Here is a 21,433-nt window from a genome sequence, read left to right on the forward strand (position 1 = left end):
AAGGAACACAGCACAAACAAACAAAAAAAATCCAAAATGGACATGATTTCACCAACTAAACTACATCATAACTTATTTTAACTTAGTTCATACAGATTATAGACAAATGAAATAAATATAAATAAAATAAAGTTTCAAAAAAATATGTACAAGTATATGTTAACAAATTTAGACTAAGAAAAAAAATTAGATAAGTGAAGTCTGAAGATAACACGACCTTAATGCACATGTTAAATGTTTTAAACATGGATCAAATTAACAGAAATAGGGAAGGTAAAAAAAGGGAAAAAAAAAAAAAAAAAAAAAAAAAAAAAAAAAAAAGCCAAAAAAATTAGTCAGATTATTGACCTTTCAAGAGTTAGCTATTTAAGAAATTGCAAGTTAAATTCAATTAGCATCATACATTGTTTTTTTTTTTCCAGATTTGATATCAAATCTTTAATCACCTCCCTATTTAACGGAAAATTAGTTGATAGTACATATACACAAAAGCATTTTTCTGCAACAATGATCGAAATAACAGAAATGAGCTGAGAGCTCAGAATATCACCCCGAGATGAGTCCAATAAGCATCATACATTACTTTGCTTGTAATGCTTGGTATCCAGCACTTGTTTACCACACATAGCACATACACCTAGAAAAGCACAATGCATTTTAGAAAAATCATCGTGATAATAAACCATAATCGTTGCTAGAAAGAAAGTCTTAGACATAGAGTGAATTTTATTATTTTTCTTGTAGATAAACAAAGTCAGAACAAAACTGCGGCATACCTTTACTATAAGCACAAGTATGACAATACTTGCCATTTTGGTGTACTTGCTGCTTGCAAATGATGCATTTAGTGTTTCCATAAGGAGTCCATCTTCAAAGTAATCAAGTAGACATAATTGTGAGAAACCATCAAGGGAATATGGAAGAGGGGACAAACCAGACCACTATAAACAATCTACCAGCATACACGAGCAAGCATACAACTGTGTAAGCAGTGAATCACAGCTTACTGCAATATATATATTTTGTGATTCTGTGAATGTCACATGTATACCAAGCTATCAGCATACATGTATGTCCATCAACAACATTACAGCTCCCACCTTAGAGAAGTTTTTAAGGACGTCAAGTATACATAACTGATAACTTTACTACTATGTAGTTAAAAAGTCATTTCAATTAGACCCTTGATCCAATGCTATTTGTTACCCCTATATTGAGGGGTATATATTACCCCCATACAATTCAATCTCCAATTTAAGCAATTCAAAACATCAAAAAAAAATTCGCTTTACTTTTCCTCCTCTATTACTAGCTATACAGGCAGGCAGGCAGGCAGGCCCTTAAATGACTTTGTAAGGGAATACAGGAGCAAAAATCTTGCAAGAGTACATGAAACCAGCAGGATTTAAAGTAATTCAATAGTCCTAGTGAAAGAAAGCACAGCTAATGATGGCATTTCAATGCTACAGACTTCCGGAGCAATCATTGCTTCCACCTGAAACAAAACCCCTGTCTTTTCACTCCTTCAACCCAATAAGCTTTTACCAGAACCAGATCCACATCTAAATAACCTGACAAAGAAAACTCTACAACTAGGGGTAATATGGTATGTTCTAAGGTAGTCCATCCCACCGATCATCCCCTATGGGATATACGCACAGCAGGTTTAAAAACTTTGCTATCTGCAACAAATGCTAATTCCTCAACAAATATCAACCCAATTTCCACAGTCAAACAAAATACCAATCATGTTGCAAGTAGAGGACACTGCAAGGCTATCTAAATTTACTAAAATTACCAGCTGCTTGAAAATATTGCAAGGGATCAACCCAAGCCTGGTATCCGTTTCACTTAGGCAAGAAGGCCCGAGAATACTAACAATTGATGAGAGGGGAGTTGTTAAGAAATCAGTTTTGGGGAGAGGGTAAAGTAGTAATTCAGGAATAAGTTAGTTACTGAGTTTGTTATTTTGATCCTTTTGCTAGCTGCTTCTAGAGTTTGTTGGCTTGCTTCATTTTTGGGTATTAATAGGAGTTTGGGGTGAAGGGGAAGGCAGCAAAGAAATTAATTGAGAAGTTTGTTTTGGGAGAGCACCTTCCTCTCAAATGAAGGCCCTGTATTATTGAATACTCTGTTTGATAATACAATCTATCCCTTGGCTGCCATTTCTATCTCTTTCTAGCTTGTAATCTTACTGTTTTCATACTAATCTCTAGCAAATATATAGGGTTTCGTGCTTAAAGATAAACCCTACCACTTATCATGCCACAAGTAAAACACGCACCACTTCTTCCCCCACTGGGTGCACCACACCCCCAAGAGACAGAGTCAGAGAGAGAGAGAGAGAGAGAGAGAGAGAGAAGGGGGAAAAAAAGGTTTGGAAACATAGCCAATCCTTCATAGCTTTGCACCAAAACTTTGAGAGTATATATAGTAGGGAGTCCACAGTCGAGCTATAAATAAGTCGCAAATACCAGTATATCACACTGCTAAGAAGCGTAAAAGAAATAACAATTTCCAGCACAGAAGCTGCAATCTAGCAATCTCCAAAACCACTAACCAGCACTGTGTGTGTGTGTGTGCGCGCGCGCGTGTGTAATGGTGTCTGATTATTAAGTCCATTTTTAAGCATTCCACAATAGATGCATATTAGATCTCAAAGCCAAAACAGATTTTTGTTGGTGAAGCAAATGTCACCTAAACTACAATGAAGACTGAGACTTATTATAAATAACAAAACAAAGAAAGAAACAACGAGAGAGAACAACAGATGAACAGAGGACTTGAAAGGACAGCCAACAAGTTCTTAGTTCATTACACTAGACTTTTGTATAGCTAATATAACAGGTGCAACTCAGCTTATGAGTTATTACATTGTTCCCTTGCAACTAATCTACAGATTGGACATAGTTTAACTTATGTCCATTCCCAATGGAGCCTATATATTCCTAACTTTTTACTTATGGTTTGTGCAAGCCTAAATCATGATAGCAGTATAGCACTCTTTAGTACTTATGCTTTTCTCCGATAATGAAGAGGTGATCAGGTTTTATACAAGGAACTTCAAGTAATGGCAAATAGATATCTCAAAAAAGGGGGTCAGGCCGGTCAGCTACATAAACCAAGATTTTATCTCATGTATTCGCCAACCACAAACCACTCTTTCTAATTCTTTATGTCCAACAATGGAAAGAGATTCCCATATCATGCTAAGAATATCTAGGCATTCCACGGGTGAAAAACTTTGATGAGATATCAAAGGGATTGTCTAAATCTTAATGCTCAATGTGAAGCATATAATAGAAGCAAAAAGGATGGAAAGAGAGAGGAGGTGGTTTGGGGTGGGACTTAAATTTTTTAGATGGTACTCACTCTTTCCCTTGAGGACTTAAGTCTTTTAGATAATACTAACTCTTTCCCTTTTGTTCAAAAAGGTAAACGAGTCCATCAACCATTGCTCACATGTCATACAGAAGGGTGAGTTCTTTTTAAACATTATTGTTAAAACATCTTATTTTGAAGAAGAGAACTAATTCAGCAGTAATTTTATACTTTTAAGAAAAATCTTACATGAAAATTGTCTTCCTAAGTAGGTTGTGACGTTGCGTGCTGACAACCCCATTTACAGAGGAACCCTACAACGGAGAGAGCCTCTATAGTCTTTAGATGTGTACGTATATAATTAAAGTTGATGTTGAGCACTTTTTGCCTAAAAACAAAATCTACCAATCTAATAGAGTGATGCTAACACCAAAGTGGTACTTTAACATATAATTCCCCTACACATTACCAGGCGATAGTGCGATACAATATGTTCAAGTAAGTGTCTCATTCTAAAAATAATTACAGCTTATCCGAGTTCTTAGACATCAAGTGGTACAACAACCTATATGAGCGGCAATAAACAAATTCATCAACAAATATGATACTGCGATTTCAGCCCCCAATTATAAATTAACCAATCAAACTATTCACAAATCTTCCATCTGTGTATTATGAAAGACACCAAATGCTTCCATACCAGGAAAAATGAATTCTTCAACATAATATGACTACTAAGATCTCAGCCCTCAATTATAAATAAACCAAACAAACACCCCACCTAATCACCAGCTTCTTCTTTAACCAATCAATTCAATATAGAAGGTGATTATTAGCTCAATTCATTACCAACCCATCAACAATACGAATTAATTTTAAAAACCCCAATTTGCCAAATTCAAATTACTATCAAATATCATAATTGCAGCATTTAATTCATCAAAATACATTTTTTCTAACAAAATACAAACAATTACAAACTATTAGGATTTAAAAAAAAAAAAAAAACCTGGTTTTCTTGGAGAGGAGCTTGTTTTCATTGATCTTGCGGCCACCGCTTTCGTTGGTGTTGCTGGCGCCTGCTTTCCATTTATCTGGAACTATCACCTTCGCTAACTTCTTTTCACCTGCAAATTGAAAATAAAAAAACCCACCAATTATTCACAACTTTAAACCACAAATATTTAAGAAATTGATCAACAAACAGTTCAATTTGAATAAGCATAAAGTTATGTTCTTTATTCTTAATCGAAGATCTAACACAATATAATTATATCTAAAGGAGAAAGAGAGAGAATTACTTACACTTTTCGCACACCATTGTTTAGCGGAATTATAAATTTGGTTTGTATTTGTTGTTGTAGTTGTTAAGTGCTTTGCTTGTTTCTCTCGTTTATGCTCGAAATTGAAATTAGACGGAGCCCTAGATTTTTTAAATAACTCAACTGCGTAATTTAATCGGACGGAGTTTTTCTTCACTCGGTTAGTCGGTTGGGACTTGGGGGAATAGGGAGAGAAAAGGAAAATTTGGGTGAAATCATATCACTATACTACCTCCTCGATAAATATTATGTGCAACTATAAAATATTTTACTAACGGAGGTAGTACGTAAAATCATATTACAAATAATAGGTCAAAATTGCACATAATATCTGTCGGAGGTAGTACGTAAAATCGGTCTTGCAGCCAGGTCACGAGATAGGCGATAAATAAGATGCTAAATAATTGAATTTGGATAGATTTTTGAACAAGTGAGGCCCACTCGCCGGAGTTAGTTGTCGCAAAGTTAAAATGGGTAAAGCTACTCTAAATATTTGAATTAAGATGGTATCGCCATCAAAAGTGTTTTACATGTTATTTTATGCAACATCTTGTTACAAAATTATATAGATTAGGATAATGATAGCTACAATATGTTTTCACGAGGAATACATTGATTATACATACATAAAACTTACTATAAATGGTAAGACCAACCTAAATAGGAAAAGCAATTCAAATTACAATCCGACAGCGTTTTTGGTGAGTGCTAGTGTGCCACCATAAACCTTACAACAATTGAATGATGAGACCAACCTGAAAAGGGAAAATAATTCAAATTGTACAAGAGAAGGATAACACTGGCAAGACACAATAGTACATGACTACACCATCTTCTATCATGATGAAACCAACTCCATTCCAACCAATTCATACTTCTGCAGTTCCGCCAGTCATCCACCATTCTATTTGTTCCAATAAGACTAATAGCTTGTTTGGTAGCCGAATAGCCGGTTATAAACTGTAGTAATGAAAATAAGGGTAAATTAGGAAGAAAATCAACATTGTAACCCCATTGCAATGCAATTTAAGGTAAGCTAACATTATCGTGAGAATGACTCTTTATTTTCCTTGCAAATTTACATACAAATTCATTCTCATTACCATCTTTGCGGCCATAGTCTTCTTTATTTCACTCACCCATTCTTTATTTGGATACTAATAAGTAATAAGTACAGCACCTTACAAAAAAAACAATCTACTCTAGCCATTTTAAAAAAAAAAAAAAAAAAAACTTACACTTTTGAGGGAGTAGCAGAGAGAAAAGTAGGGTATGATAATCCTTGGTGGTATCAAGCCATAGAAAGCTTCATTTCTCTTCTTCCAATTTCTTTCTCATAGTATGAATAGCAGAATAGTCTTCTTGTTTGTGTCCCAACAACACAATAAATAGCACATCCCTTGGTGATGCATATATAAATGTGCAGGTATAGAATACATGACAGTAATTTCATTCAAACTACTTAAAACCTCACTCTGATTCATAATGTTATAGCACTTAAACTGTAAATCTTCACCAATGTATAAAAATGATAGACATGCCTTATGCGTAATCTCATAAGATCATCCAAATGTGCAAATTCAGTGTATTTGTTTAATCTAAGACATTAATGTTCACTTATGTGCTTCACAGCCATGAAAAGAATATAGGTAAAACGTTTTTAAAACAAAGGATTATGCAAAGTTTAAAAAAAATTGGAGCTTTTAGTTATTTGCTGCCCATAAAATTAATTTTACTATGATAATTTAGAAGGTTTGAGCTGTAATATAACTTACTAAGCACTGGCTACGGTAGCTATAACACCTTCAGAGTCACCCATCGTACAAATGCTTTGTTTGGAATCCACATCTTCAAGGAGATAAATAAGTACACAATGGTAGAACCGCAGACTCCATGCAATGCAGAAAGCTGGACTTAAGTAGAGGCGGCTCCCTGACCAGCTGCCAATCATGCCCATCACAATCAAGTTGGGTTCAAACTTATTGTTAATTTGCATGCAACTTAGATCAGCGGGAAGTTCACAATCAGACACTTGGCTGGTTAGTCAGTGACTGTTTAGTTAAGCCAATTCAACCAAAGTCAACAATCACTGACCAAGCAATGTAATAGTATGAACTCCCTACTGATTCTAAAACTGCTCACAAATTACCATTCATAAATTTGACCAGAAATTTTAACATTGATTGGGTGATTTTGTTGGTCATGAGCATCCTCTACTAGAAGCACCCCTTCTCATTACAAGCACGGGGTCTGTTGTTCTACTACCATGGACTTATTTATGCATTCTTCATCCTCCACCATTTTCCCTTCCACCTTATTCTTAAAGGTTCTTGAAGACACACTTTTGACTTGATTCCTGGTTCCTAGAAAGGTATGCATTATAGAAATTCAATTAAAAAAAAAATGCTACACAACTGTATACAGAGTAAAAGCGTAAACTGTAACACAACAAATCAGTTCTTTCACAGAATTTAGATAAGTTTTCAACTTGCTAAAGTATTAAATTTATTGACTACATGAGCAATAATGTTAATACAGAATTCCTGATTCCTAGAGAAACACCAAAAGCAAACTTTTCGAACACTTTAATAAAAAAATTCTTAATCCCATCATAATCTAGCAGGGAAATGCTGAAAAATCAAGAACAGCTAAACATATATCTACAAAAGCTCTTGAAAGCTATGTTATCACCTAATAACAGCAGAGAGTGAAATGGAACAAAGCTAAAAAGCCAAAAACTTAAACTCTTTCAACTATTTTCCCTCACTTGCAATACCTAAATTACAATATCATACATGAGAAAGAGTACAAAGTAAAGGAGAAGACAATCTTGATTCATGGACAATGCTTGCGAAAGCGTAAGGCGATACAAGGCCCTAAATCCTAATAAATGCAAGGCAAGAGGACAAAGCGTGTAACTTGCTAAATTAAGGAGCTACTTTCCAAACCATTTTTAATTGTGAAACATTTTCAAATCTTAAGCTTAGACATTGTTTACATAAAATCAATTTTCAATGGAAACGAAACAATCACCATTCTTTGACTTTCAATTATAGGGAATATGCAATAAACATTGCATTATATGTTCTTGTTCTTATTGTCAATTACTAGATCATCATGTACTTCAAATCAAGGGTTTACAGGATACAACCTTTCTTATTGTATAAGCATTGAAAATTTAAAATAATGTTGGGTAATAGTAGATCGATTTGATATCATAATTGCTATGCTAAAGGTGGAATCTTTATCGATGAACATCCACTAATTACAAGAGCTAAAGTAATTTCTCAACTAAAATTCACATTTATACACATGCAAAATCTCAAATCATATCACAAACTAACTAATTACACTTCTATTTGAATTTCTAAAGAAACCCATATGAATTATGCAGGTATCACTCACAAATTCATATTGGAAATACCCAAAAATACCATATTCACAATAGATACTGATAACTGCAGTATAATTGGATATTAGAACTTTCATTCCTTCTCAATTGTCCAATTCAAAACTACAGTATAGCAAAATTATCTTGCAAGACTAAAAATAGAATAGAGAAAGATGATAACTTACATTGATAGTTACATTTCTTGGCTACTAGAGAGAGTTTTGGTTTGTGCCCTTATATCAGACAGAAACCTAGAACTAAAATGTTCTTGGAGCAACTTTTATACTAGTATATGGAACCAAATGAGGATCCGGCATGGTAGGAAAATGGGTAGGGTTTGGTTTAAATAGTAGTACAAATTAAGTTTGAATCTGTACTCTGTAGACTATAGTCCAGAGGCCCATGGATCAATATCTTTATGTCTTTTATGTGCTTACTGCTTAGCCATTCGATTATGAATCACAACTCTATTTGATTTTTCTAAGACATAATTTATCACTTATTTTCTTCAACTTATTTTAGATGTTTATTACTTACTTACTCCGAATTCATTTAGTTGACATATTTGATTTAGGCAAATATATTAAGGAGAGGAGAGAGAGTAAAGACAGAATGAAAAAGCAAGTGGGGTAGCTTGTAAATGCAAGGTAAAAAAAGTTACTATAAAAGAAAACGTGTCAACTAAAAAAAACTTCCTAAAAAGGAATACGTGTCAACTAAAAAGAAACTGAGGTAGTATTTCTTAATAAATTCAGATCAGACCAGATTAGAAAGATTCTGATAATACACATCAAAACTTTTGATTATTATTTACTTACCGTTAAATATCGTTGATTGGTTATTAAATTTTTTTTATAAAAATTACATATTTAAAAAGTTCATGATGAGACGAATCTAACAAGATCCATTCCGATAATGTTTTTCCTTACACATTATTATTAAAATGTTGTGAAAGTATAAACAAATTGTTAAATCAAATTAAATCAGACCAGATCAGAAAAATTCAAATCATATCTTAAAAAATTCATACCAAATCTATTTGTTTCAGGTGAACAGAATAAATCTCTAAATGAATTCGGCCAGGTTTTGTAGAGTCGTATTTTACAAACTTAATAAAGCATTTAAATGTTTATTTTATTTTGTCATATCCATTATTATAATTCTTAGTAAACCATCAACTCGAGGACAAAAAAAAATATAGAGAAAAACATAATTTATTTCATTGAATATGAAAATCTAAATAGAGCTAAATAGAAAATAAAGAGTTATTTGTATTTGATTATATCCAAAAAGTGATTTAACTATTATTTGGGAAACTTGTTATAACATTATAACAAAATCTTGCCAACAAGTTAGCAATTAAGTGGTGAAGTGGATATTTTCATTCACCCAATCAATCCAAAACTAAAGGTTACAATATCAACTCTTTTGATTAAATTTAAGAAAATTTTCCAATTAAAATTGGATGTAACGATGTATCATGCTCATGAAGTTGATTTGTAATTACAATAAACATACTAGTTGACATATAAAGTGTTGCGAATGATATTAATTCAACTTTTTTTTGCGATTTTGAATACTTATTATCTACCAACATAGGTACAGTTATACATGAGCGAATTGGTTAAAAAAAATATGAAAATGCATAGCAAATACATGTTTTAATGATATTTCAAAGTAATTTTAGAGAAAATTTACAAAATAATTTTTGATAAGAAAGAAAAAAAAAAAAAACAAATTAATCTTTGATAAACATTGATCCTCTTTAAAGTGGAAGAAAAAATCACAAAACTTGCTTACCCAATTGCTAAAACATCTTGAAAAGTGATGGTTTTTAGCGTTGTTAAAGTTATTGAGTGCGCAATTGTAATGAAGTAAATTTAAGATGTAGAGATTTTGATATAGAAATAAGAAGATAAATAATATAGGGAAATACAATTCCAATATTTAATGTGAAAAAATATTTAATATATTAAGGCAAAAAAAAACCCAACAAATTACAAGCATTTGAACTAATCCCAATATGAAAGTAGGAGATCGAGTACAAGAAACTTGGGTGAATACTAAGTACAAAGGTAATAGTGGAATCGTAGTAAAGAAAGTGGATATAATATACAAGGAGTGGGTATGACTTCTTGTGCGGGAAGACTTGCGTATAGGTATGACTTTTTGCGTATCTATTCTTTGATTAAATGTCCATCACCAATTTTTATAGTTAAAGATGGAGCTAGTTTGGAAGAAATTCCTATAATATTCTAGAACTTCCTTCATAATTCTTGCAGCCCTAATGTTTTGAAATTTTCACAAACCATATTTCTAGTTGCTTTCAATGTCAAGATTTCTCTACAATATTAAACTAGATAATTCTAGCGAAATTATGAGCAAGTACTAACCTTGTTTGATTTTACCAAAAGTTTCTAGAATATGCACAAATACTCCACTAAAACAATGACCAATTAAATTTGGGTCATACCAAATAAGCCTTAAACCAAAGAGATTAAGCTAAATAATCAACAAATAAATGTCCCTCCTCTTGACAAATCATCATCGTCAACACCTTTTCCATTGCAATGCATAAATCAAAATAAAATTACAAGATGGTCTATCATTTAATTGAATATGGATATAACATGTCCAATGAAGTTGATTTGTCCAATCATTTTCCTATACTAGGAATTATAGACAACTTGTTAAGTTGATCACACTTCTAATGGACACTTCCACTTGATGTAGGGTATAAATAATTAGGGCATGTTCTCTTACGTTGAAATTCAGTCCAGTTCAGTTCAGTTCAGCTCCTAATTTCCTTCTCTTATACGAAGTAAAATATTCAGTTCAGTTCAGCTCAACTTAGTTCAGTTCAATTCAGTTCAGCTGAGTTCAGTCAATGGGAACAGACCCTTAGTTCATTTAAATGAAAATTAGCTATGCCACAAAAGATTAGATATTTTGGCTTTATGAATATCATAATTAACATCTACATTACACTCTACTCCAATTATATCAATGTGCAAGCCAAGTTCATGAAGTAATTTTGTTATAAATAATAAATAAAGAATAATAAATTACACAATTGATAGCCCAATAAAAAACTCAAAATTGATACATAAGAAGATAGAAGAATTACTATAAGCCATGACAATAAATTTGCTAGAAAAAATTTGCTTGTACTTTCATGTAAAATTATTTCCAAGGATTCAAAGAGCACTCTTCCATTGGAGTAGTATATCTCTCAGTATCCTCGCAATAATCATAAGTAACAAGGTTCCTCTTCACCCAAGCATAGTCCTCTTTTTGAGAATCACTTAATTCCCAAGAAGGGGCTTGATCCCACCAATGCTTTGTTGTGGTTGATACACAAGCAGGGTAAGGGTCTTCCCATTGGCACCCATCGACGCTGAAGTCCTTGTAGGCAGACACGAAAGGTGCCTTCTTCCAATCGGTTTTCTCAAGACCGCCTCGTGTAGCCCAATCATCCGCGTTCCATATGCTTGAGAACAAGTACATTGGCTTCTCATCGGGGAAGAAGTTGTTGGGTTTGCCATTGTTCTTGTATACTCTTATTGGTACTCGATCAACGAAAAATCTGTTCACATTAAGAATATGTTTTAGAGATTGATCATAAATTTATTCGTATCCATAAAAAAATACGAAGTAATAGATGGTAACACAAATAGAACTAACTAAGCGTTACTCAAATATATTCATTTCCAACCCATTGTTTATCACTACCTATCAAACACACCGCGATTATTTATGTTTAAGCATAACACGTGATAAGTACCCGAGATTGAATCTCAAATGGGTGACAATCAATTTAATAGCCTTGTTCTAAGTAACGTACAAGATAGCTGCTACCAACTAAGCTATCCTTCAACATCAATCTGTTTAAACTAGTTAATACTATTAATAAGACCATTGGAAATAACATTGTGTGATCAAGTATCAAAATGTCGGAATTTTAGAAAACCTTGATTATACTCTAACAATTAAATAAAAAAAAATGAAATTAAAACTTACACAATTTGGTGGGAGTTCCAAAGAACTGAATAGGTGTGATAATCTTCAGTAGGATCAAACCATAAAACATGCCTCATTTCTCTTCCTCCTGTTCCATTTTTATACACATTTGTCTGAATTATATATGGTTCTCCTGTTCTATTCCCTAAGAACTCAAAATCTAGCTCATCTCTTGTTGGTGATGCATCAACATCTGTGCACATCTGCAATAAAACACAAATTATTATCTCAGCTCGGATTTAGCTGTCACATTACTAGTTCAAATTACACCATCTACGTGTAAATACTGATTCTGAATAATAAAAGTCTAAAATGGTAATGAAAAGAACTTACATAGTAAGCGGTGACAACACCAGCAGAATCACCACCCACCAATTTAAGCTTCATACTAAACCACCCAAATCTGTACTTCTGTTTTGTTTGAAACCCACATCCTGAAACCAAAAAGCAATGATAACTTGAGTTCAAAGAAAGCTAATGACGGTCTTTCCGTCTCTAAAAATTCTTCCTGTTCAGATTGTGATTGTCTTACAGAAAAGTGTCGGAACAGAAAAAACTTTTAAAGACGGAGTTAGAGTGTGATATAAGCAAGAACAAATTATAATTACCACTTGTTTTGTCTAAGGAGAGGTACCAGATCTGCCCATCTTCAGAAGTCTTGAAATTACTCTCAGAAAACATGATGTCAAAGTTATCATCAAAGGATCCTTTTGTCAATGAAACAGCTGAAGATGATGAAAGAAGGGTAGCCATTAAAGCTGCAAAGAACAGAGGAATTGCCATTTGAAATACTCTGTTCTCCATTTTTGATGGGATTTTGAGTTTTCTCTCTCTTCCCTTCACTTGAGCTCTGAGGAAGAGCAGAGTAATCAATGCTCTGTTTTTAAATTGACTCTGCTTTGTATAGTGAAGTTAGGGTGTGAAAGAGGTAGTTTTTTTTTATTTTTTTTATTTTTTTAATATAAAAAAAATAACTAATTGGGTTTACTATTAAAAAAAAAAAAATTATAATAATGTTGTTATTTATTTAATTATTTTTAAAAAAAATCCCAATTGCACAATTTGTTTTTGGGGTGGGGTAATTATATTACTTATGCCACTAATCAAGCAATTTTTATTTGTAAATGGTAATGGAATGATGCTTTAAGTTGGAGTATATATTACAACATACTTTTTGTGTGTGAAAATGTGTGTTTATTGAAAAATTGTCATGTGGACGATAAGAAAAAGGTTGGTATGTGTCTTTCGCTTTAAGTTGTTTAATTTTAATGTAGAAATTTACGAATTATATAATTAGATTTGATGTAATAATTAGGATGAAAGACGGTCTTTTATTTCAAGATTAACTAGTCAAAGCTTCAAAAGAGAAAGACAAAAACACAAGATAAATTTGAAGTAGCTAACTGTTTTTTTGGGTTTAATAAATGTACAAAAAGTACAAGCTCTACAGCTGATATGATCAAAACAATTTGTGATTTTTATTGGCATATCGCCAAACAATCCATATACACAATTAAGAGATGCTCGTAATATCCAACATATGAGATTAAATTACGTGTACGATGTATTATCTTAAAAAAAAATTCATAATAATTCATCCTATTGAAGATTAAATCGTCAGAATTCACATGCATATATTCCAAGATTTCCAACCCATTACAGAATAAACGAATTACCACTCAATTTAATAACAATCTTATTTATAAAATTATTGAGATTGGTAGAAAATTAAACTCACTGCCCAATAATGAATAATATGCTTGTAATAGGACTAATAGCAAGTAGAGACAGAGTATAAGTGACATAGAATATATGGATGGATTATTGAGAATTGAAAAATGAGAAAATCCAGGCTGCCCATGAAAAGGCACCATCTCTTGTCGTAAAAATACCATATAAAATGGGCCCAATTGTTTGTATCAACACTATGTAATAACGTGATCTAGGAAGTAGACTTTCATTGGTTTAATAATAATAATAATAATAAATTATTGTTATTATTAATTTAATAATTTAAACTAAACTTTCCCACCATCACCTTGCCAACTGGAATGAATTATGAATGTGTCGGTTTTGATCTCTGATCTTGTTCTAGTGGTGGGCATGGGCCGTGCCGGGCCTGCCGTGGGCCGTGCCTAGGCGGGCCATGAACAGTGTCGTGCCGGGCCGTGCCGGCCCACGGTGGAGGCGGGCCGTGCCGTGCCGTGCCGGCCTTCAAGGTTTCCCTGTCCACGGCACGGCACGGCCCACCGTGCCGGTCGTGCCGTGCCGGGCCGCCCGTCGTGCCGGCCACCGTGCCGGCCCACGGTGGAGGCGGGCCGTGCCGGCCCACGGCTTACCCTTTTTTCTTTTTTTTTTTAAAAAAAAAATTAAAAAAAACTTTAAAAAAACTTGAATTTTTTTTATGAAAGAAAAAATTGAATTGAATAATTATACAATTTAATATTTGAATTTAATAATTATTAAATTTTTTATGGAGTTAAGTTATATTAAATATTGTTTAAATTATATTAATATTTATTGTTCATTCATAATTTACTATATATCATATTATTCATATAACTATATAAGTATTAGACAAAAATTAAATAACAATATAACATATTCCATAAAATTAAAAGTTGAAAAAATTCATTCATAAAAATTTATTAAGTAAAAGATAATATGAAGTACAAGTGTACAACTAACAATAATTGATGAATAACTTATTTTGTTATTTTATTATACGGCTAATGTTAATAGAGTACATAGCCAACATAGGAAATACTAACATTTTCACTAATTAATAGAGTACATAGGAAATACTAGAATTTTCGCTAATTAATATTAATTCTCGAGTTGTTGGTAATCTTCAATCAAGGTCTTCATTATCTTCTTCGTCTTCATTTTCGGCTTCATGTTCACTAGCTAATGCGGAGGAGCTAGTTGAACCAGAACGATCGGAACCATCGATGTTGTCGTTGGCCGTAAAAGTACGATCTTGGATGCGTTCTTGGGCATCCATCCAATCCTTCAAGCAAACACACATTTCTAGTGTTTCGGGCTTCAAACTTGTTCTTCTATCGTCTAGAACCCTTCCCGAAGCACTAAAAGCTCGTTCCGAGGCAACGGAGGAGGCTTGGATGCTGAAAATATCACGTGCCATTGCCGCCAAAATTGGATGCTTTGTGCTTTGGGATTTCCACCAATCTAGGATGTCCATCCCCAACCTCGAATCTTCGTCCAAGCCTTTCATGAAGTCGTAGTTTAAGTACATTTGCAACTCCGAAACATCGCTTTGTGTTCGCCTTGATGATGATCCACTACCTGAAAACTTAGATAACATGTTAGCAGCTTGGGCCGCCAAACTTTTGCCCGTTTTACTTACGCTTTTGGATGTTTGAGAAGGGGCAAAATGAGTGACGGTTCCATATTTAGATTCATAAACTCTATATAACTCAAAAAATTTATCTTTCACATGATTTTTATATTGTTCGACACCATCACCGAGTTGCATGCATTCATAGTAAATATTGGAGGGAAAAAACAAGAGCAGCGCCAGTTTATAGCCGTTAGCCCGCGGGCCGTGCCTGCGGGCCGTGCCTGCGGGCCGTGCCTACGGGCCGTGCCTGCGGGCCGTGCCTGCGGGCCGTGCCACGGGCTATTGGCCGGGCTCGTGCCGTGCCGGGCCACTTTTGGATTTTTTTTCACCGCAGCCCGCACGAGGCACGAGGGGCGTGCCATCGTGCCGGGCCGGGCCTACCGTCGGGCCGGGCCGTGCCGGGCCATCCTCGTGCCGTGCCCGGGCCGCCCGCGTGCTGACCCGGCCCATGCCCAGCTCTATCTTGTTCTATGTTAAGAACTTTGGTTATTGCTACATGGTACAAGTCTAATAGTCTACTTGTATTAGACTATTACTCTATCCATTTTATAATTAGTGTAATTGTGTAATTAATAATACTCCTTAATTGAATTTTGACACTATTTTATAACAATTTTTTTTTAACTAATTATCAATGAAATTAAATTATATTTATGAGGATTTTTTTTTGTATTATTATTAACTTTGATATCTTCTTATAATTACTGATAATCGAAGATAATGATAGTCAAAGTTTTGCGTTAAGACTTAAGATATATAAGTAATTCCAAATGTTATAATAATAAATGAGCGAGGGAAGTATATGTCAAATAATAAACTCAAACAAAATCTAAGCTAATAATGATTGAAGCTTAACCTATAATAGATTTTATATTCTATTACATAGTTCCTCACATAATAGTCCTCTGTATTTGAAATGTGAAAAGAATGAATCTTCTCATATCCAACGCTAAAACTTCCACTTTGATCTAATGAAATTTATTTGGACCTGTAACATTCTTGTCACACTAGCTTTGATACTATATTAATGGATCAACAAATTAAATAAACCAAAAATCTAAATTGCCTAATGATGTATAAGTTTAGGAGAATACTGAACATAAAAGTGAAATTTCATTTAAGTTGTTAATTAACATAGAAAACATAGAATCTTGATTAATGTTGAGTTCATCCACTATGAGAAAGGATTGAAAACAATGTACGGAGTCCTAATTACATGTGTTAAAGAGATTTAATCAAAATTAAAGAATCCAATTAAGTTTGTAACCCAAAATATTTTGTCTTTTGGCTGTCTCAAGGACAATGCAAGTTACCAATAAGAGACAGGTGAAAGTATAGCTGGAATAATAACTTTGGATAACAAATGACCAACATGCTCATCGGTTACATGCATATATAATAAGGGCCAATAAAGATAGAGCTATGAAGCTTCTTTTTATTTAATCCAATATGATTACATGGTTTCTTTAATTGCTTTAATTTGCCAAACATAAGCTAAGTCTTGCCAGTTCAGTTTCCATGTGATTAGCAAAGCCTATGCTAAGTTCTAATCATGATTATTGTTTTATTATTGGTTGGCATGGTTGCTTACTTGCTTATAGTTACATTGTCATTTTTTTGCGAGACAAACAAAACAATACTCCCTTTAACTGTATGTAAACATTATTTTTAGTTTTCCGTAATCTCAATAGGCGGTTAACCTTTAGTTGTAACGTATATATTGAACAAAGTAAAATTATTAAAACGTATATAGTGAAAATATATTATTTCGATTTATAAGCTACAGACGGAGTATTAATAACATCATAGTGAGTACAATCTTCACCTTCTAATAGGGTGGTTAGGCTTAGGCTAGGCAAATTGACAATACACCTAATATCAAGATCTCCTTAATGAACAATACTCCGGCCAATTAATACATACATGCATGATCAATCAAAACTCCAAACAATAAACACCCCATTTATTATAGTTAGAGTTTCTATGATAAAGTGATAACATATCATAACTTTATAAACCAAAGGAACAATCTACACACCCATACCAACATACATGATATGAATGAAGTATTACCCTAAATCCGATTGCTAAAGTACAATGAAGTAATCTGCCATTATTATATGATAGTCATTTCCTACTATTTTTTTTTTCAATGTATACAACGCAATTTCATGTATGATACTTCAATTCGTTTTGTTGAAAACTTATCAATAGCATTCTAATCCTTTAAAAAAAAAAAAAAAAAAAAAAAAAAAAAAAAAAAAAAAAAAAAAAAAAAAACTAATAAGGAAGTCAAAGGATTTAAGAAATAACAAGTTCAATCAAATATAATGCAAGTAACATGTGATATGCCTTACATTGACATTTCAACTCCCATGATCCCATCTGTCGGTGCTGAAGGTGTTAATTAGAATAATGCGAATGGTATAAGTGATTAAGCTAAGTTTAGTTATGCTTTAATTTAATGATGATAAATTGATAATTATGATCCACTACTGTACTGTATGAAAGATTAGTGCAGTGCAGTAATATACTATACTAGTATATGTGACCAAAATAAAATATTGGTCCACAAGAATATGTGGTTTTGACTTGAATATAAATATTTTGCTTGTATTTATACATTTAGCAGGAAGGTAATAAACATTAAGACGGTTTGGCCGAGTGGTCTAAGGCGCCAGATTTAGGCTCTGGTCCGAAAGGGCGTGGGTTCAAATCCCACAGCCGTCATATTTTTTCTTTATTCAATCATTTTATAAATTGGCAACCTTGCTCTTTTTTCTTTTTCTTTAGGAGTTTAGGCACAATTAGCTTTTAAAAATAAGTAAAAAAAACAAAGGTTTAACAGATAACTAGCTAAGACTATTCAAAAAAAAAAAAAAAAAAAGATAACTAGCTAAGAACTAATAATTTTTTATTTTTAAATTTTTAATTCCTTTCTTTCATAGGACTCTTTGAATATATGATGAAAAAAAGGCATGGACTTTTCTCTATACTTTGATTTGGCTCAAATTTTACTTTTGGACTTGTTCTTTTCAACTTAATTTCAGTTCAATTTAGTAAATCAGAACAAGCCCTAAGACTTGCCATGTTTTCCCCTAAATAAGATAATACTCCGTATATGATAGCAACTTAGCAAGGGACTCAAATTAATCTAAAATCAATGTTGACTAAATTAGACAATAGTATTATATCAATTGAATGCACATAGTCATATTTTCCCATCAACTTGTAACATGACCTTTCATGACAAATCACCGAAGTATATACAATGTATTTAAGATTGCAGTGAATAATTAACACACCTTGGTTAGCATTAATCAATAAGTAAAATTGTTAAAGACTTGATCAGTCATTGTTTTGCATTGATTCTTTTGGGTTGGGAGGGGCTAAGTTCTAGTTTGCGCTTTGATTAAGGATAGTAAGTAGTGTTGGAAAAAAAAAACTCACTTTAATTTCTTGATTCATGCTATATAAAGCGTTTAGTACAACGATTTATTTTTGAGAGTTTCTCTTCGTGTTACATATTTTAAGAACTATACTATATTACTATGCAATGTTGTTGTAGCGACTAATTGCAATACACTCAAAATAAGGGGCATTATAATATTTCTATGTTGTCTTGATTTATATACTTCTACATTGATACTTGCACTCTCGTAAAAACCACACTAATTACAAAAAATAAATAAATAGATTGCATATCCACTCTTGAAAATGTACATATAAATGATTTTCGCTATTCACCGTGACTAAAAAGTAAACCTAATTTGTCAATGGAAAATATGACTTCACCTTTATTAAACTCAATTGTAGTATCTCTAACCCCAAGCTTCACTCACATGAATGAAGAACACAAATGTCCCTCACAAAAACACTCCATTGTTACCATTTCATCAAGACATTCTCTGCAAAATCATCACCAATCTCTTCACCAACTTCATCTACTTGGAGAATCCAAGCCCAAGAACGCCAACTTATCTCACAAATATCCTCCATTCTTCTTCAAAGAAATAATTGGCAATCTCTTCTCAAAACCCTTTATCTCTCTTCTAAATTAACCCCACCAATCTTCCTTCAAATCCTTCATAAAACCCAGGAAAACCCCCTAATTTCCCTCAATTTCTTCAATTGGGCAAAAACTAATCTTGTTGGGTTTCAACCAGACCTCAAAATCCATTGCAAGATCTTCCAGATTTTAATCGGGTCGGGTCAAACCCACCCAGTTAAACCCATTTTGGATTCGTTCATTGGGGTGAACCCACCAACCCAAGTTGTGTGTTCTATGATTCAAGCTTGTAAAGGTACAAACTTGCAACCTCTTGCTTTTAGTTCAATCATAGAGTGTTATGCTCAAAAGGGTTTCTATTTTGATGGCTTAAAAGTTTATAGAGAAATTATATCATATGGTTATTTGCCTAAAACTAGTTGTATGAATGTTGTGCTTGATGTTTTAGACCATGCTAGTGAGTATAAATTAGCTTATTGTTTGTATGGTTCAATGATTCGAAATGGGATTGTGTCAAATGTGAGTACTTGGACTGTTATTGCTAGGATTCTTTGTAACAATGGGAAATTTGAGAGTGTTGTTAGGCTATTGGATTCAGGTGTTTGTAATTCGGCTGTTTTCGATTTAGTGATTGATGGTTATAGCAGAATTGGTAACTTTGGAGCTGCAATTGATCAAGTAGATGAGATGTGTAAAAGGAATCTTGAGCCGGGTTTTTGCACCTATAGCTCTATTCTTGATGGAGCTTGTAAATTTAGGGATACAAATGTTATAGACACGGTTTTGTGCGCTATGAGAGAGAGGGCGTTGCTTCCTGAGTATCTGTCGTCGAAGTATGATGATGTTATAAGGAAATTTTGTGAAGTGGGAAACTTATATGCTGCTGAATTTTTGTTCTATAAAGCACGGGATGAGGGAGTTGGACTGGAAAATGCAACATTTGAGTGTATGCTTAGAGCATTTTGCAAAGGAGGGAGAGTAGATGAATTACTAGGGTTGTATCAGATAATTTCAAAGGAGAAAGTTGTGATGCATAAGAGTTGTTATGAAGAATTGGTTGAAAGTCTTTGCCGGGGAACTCCATCAGACAAGTTGAACCAATTGCTGATACGTTTAATCGTGAAAGGGTTTAGCCCTTCTGTATCAGGAACTTCCAAGTTTATGATGAAGCTGGGCGGGGAAGACAATTGGAAAGATGCAGAAGCCCTACTGAATGTAATGTTACAAGCAGATATATTACCCGATTCTGTTTGTTGTCGCTTATTGGTAAAGCATTATTGTTCCTCAGGTCAGATTGATTCGGCACTGTTGTTGCATAATAAGCTGGAAAAATCTGAGATATTATGGGATGTCACAACTTATAATATACTTCTTCGTAAACTGCTTACAGAAGAGAGGGTTGACGAAGCCCACAAAATATTTGAATGCATGAGAAGTAATAATGTGGTGAACAAAGCAAGCTTTTTAGTTATGATTAGTGGATTGTCACAAGTAAAGGAAATGAGAAAGGCCATGCAAGTTCATGATGAAATGTTGAAAATGGGGCTCAAGCCAAGCTCAAAAACATACAAAAGCTTGATATCTGTTTTTAGATAATGATTTGAACTTGCTACATCTTGGTTGAACTTTGTCTATCTTGCCAAAAGTCTATACTTCCTAATGATATGCCGTGAGATACTCACATGAATTTATTGTGTAGCATTGCTGCAATGAGTAGGACCATTACTCTGAATTCCATCGTCTTGACTGTCCTGACTGATTATTACTTAACACCTAGGATTTGCTTGAAAGTGTTTTATACAAGTGTTTCAATCACTAGTCTCGCAAGCAGAGTCCCAAAAGTTTATATCAATTGATGATGTGATATGCAAAGCTAAGAGTTTGATTGGTGATGGTGCCTCTGAATATAACCTCAATATTATTGAATGCTTAGATCGAGGAGATATACAGCATCCGGGAATCCTTGGTGACCGAATTTTTTAACTTTTGGAGGGCTATGTATGACTAAA

The 21,433-nt window shown here is 33.5% G+C and overlaps 2 protein-coding genes, 1 non-coding gene and 1 pseudogene across 4 annotated transcripts in view; 2 read left to right on the top strand and 2 right to left on the bottom strand.

Annotated features, from left to right (window-relative positions):
• Nucleotides 1-4,835, bottom strand: part of LOC145636401 (uncharacterized) — a 37,970-nt gene extending 33,135 nt beyond the window's left edge. Inside the window, exons 1-4 of one of the 2 annotated variants that reach the window (XM_081687959.1) lie at nucleotides 4,627-4,835; nucleotides 4,331-4,448; nucleotides 777-868; nucleotides 534-637 (exon numbers count right to left, since the gene is read on the bottom strand). In XM_081687959.1, the coding sequence (XP_081544085.1) occupies nucleotides 573-637; nucleotides 777-868; nucleotides 4,331-4,448; nucleotides 4,627-4,642 (291 nt within the window). In that variant the 5' untranslated portion in view covers nucleotides 4,643-4,835 and the 3' untranslated portion in view covers nucleotides 534-572. Of the gene's footprint in view, nucleotides 1-321; nucleotides 638-776; nucleotides 869-4,330; nucleotides 4,449-4,626 lie in introns of those variants that run through there. The other variant, XM_081687958.1, reaches the window with a different exon arrangement.
• A 6,218-nt stretch (nucleotides 4,836-11,053) lies between these two features.
• Nucleotides 11,054-12,953, bottom strand: LOC145635367 (putative xyloglucan endotransglucosylase/hydrolase protein 8). The gene is made up of 4 exons (XM_081686647.1): nucleotides 12,663-12,953; nucleotides 12,388-12,488; nucleotides 12,055-12,257; nucleotides 11,054-11,620 (listed from the first exon to the last, which is right to left on the bottom strand). The coding sequence occupies exons 1-4, from the start codon at nucleotides 12,856-12,858 to the stop codon at nucleotides 11,218-11,220; spliced, it is 903 nt and encodes a 300-aa protein (XP_081542773.1). The 5' UTR covers nucleotides 12,859-12,953; the 3' UTR covers nucleotides 11,054-11,217.
• Nucleotides 12,954-18,065: 5,112 nt separating this feature from the next.
• On the top strand, nucleotides 18,066-18,145 carry TRNAL-UAG (transfer RNA leucine (anticodon UAG)). Its single transcript has one exon. It is a non-coding gene; the product is annotated as a tRNA-Leu (tRNA).
• Nucleotides 18,146-19,213: 1,068 nt separating this feature from the next.
• On the top strand, nucleotides 19,214-21,111 carry LOC145635368 (pentatricopeptide repeat-containing protein At4g21170 pseudogene; annotated as a pseudogene).
• Nucleotides 21,112-21,433: the final 322 nt, after the last annotated feature.

The sequence above is a fragment of the Chenopodium album genome, chromosome 6 (assembly GCF_948465745.1).
Source record: "Chenopodium album chromosome 6, dcCheAlbu1.1, whole genome shotgun sequence".
Taxonomy (NCBI): domain Eukaryota; kingdom Viridiplantae; phylum Streptophyta; class Magnoliopsida; order Caryophyllales; family Amaranthaceae; genus Chenopodium; species Chenopodium album.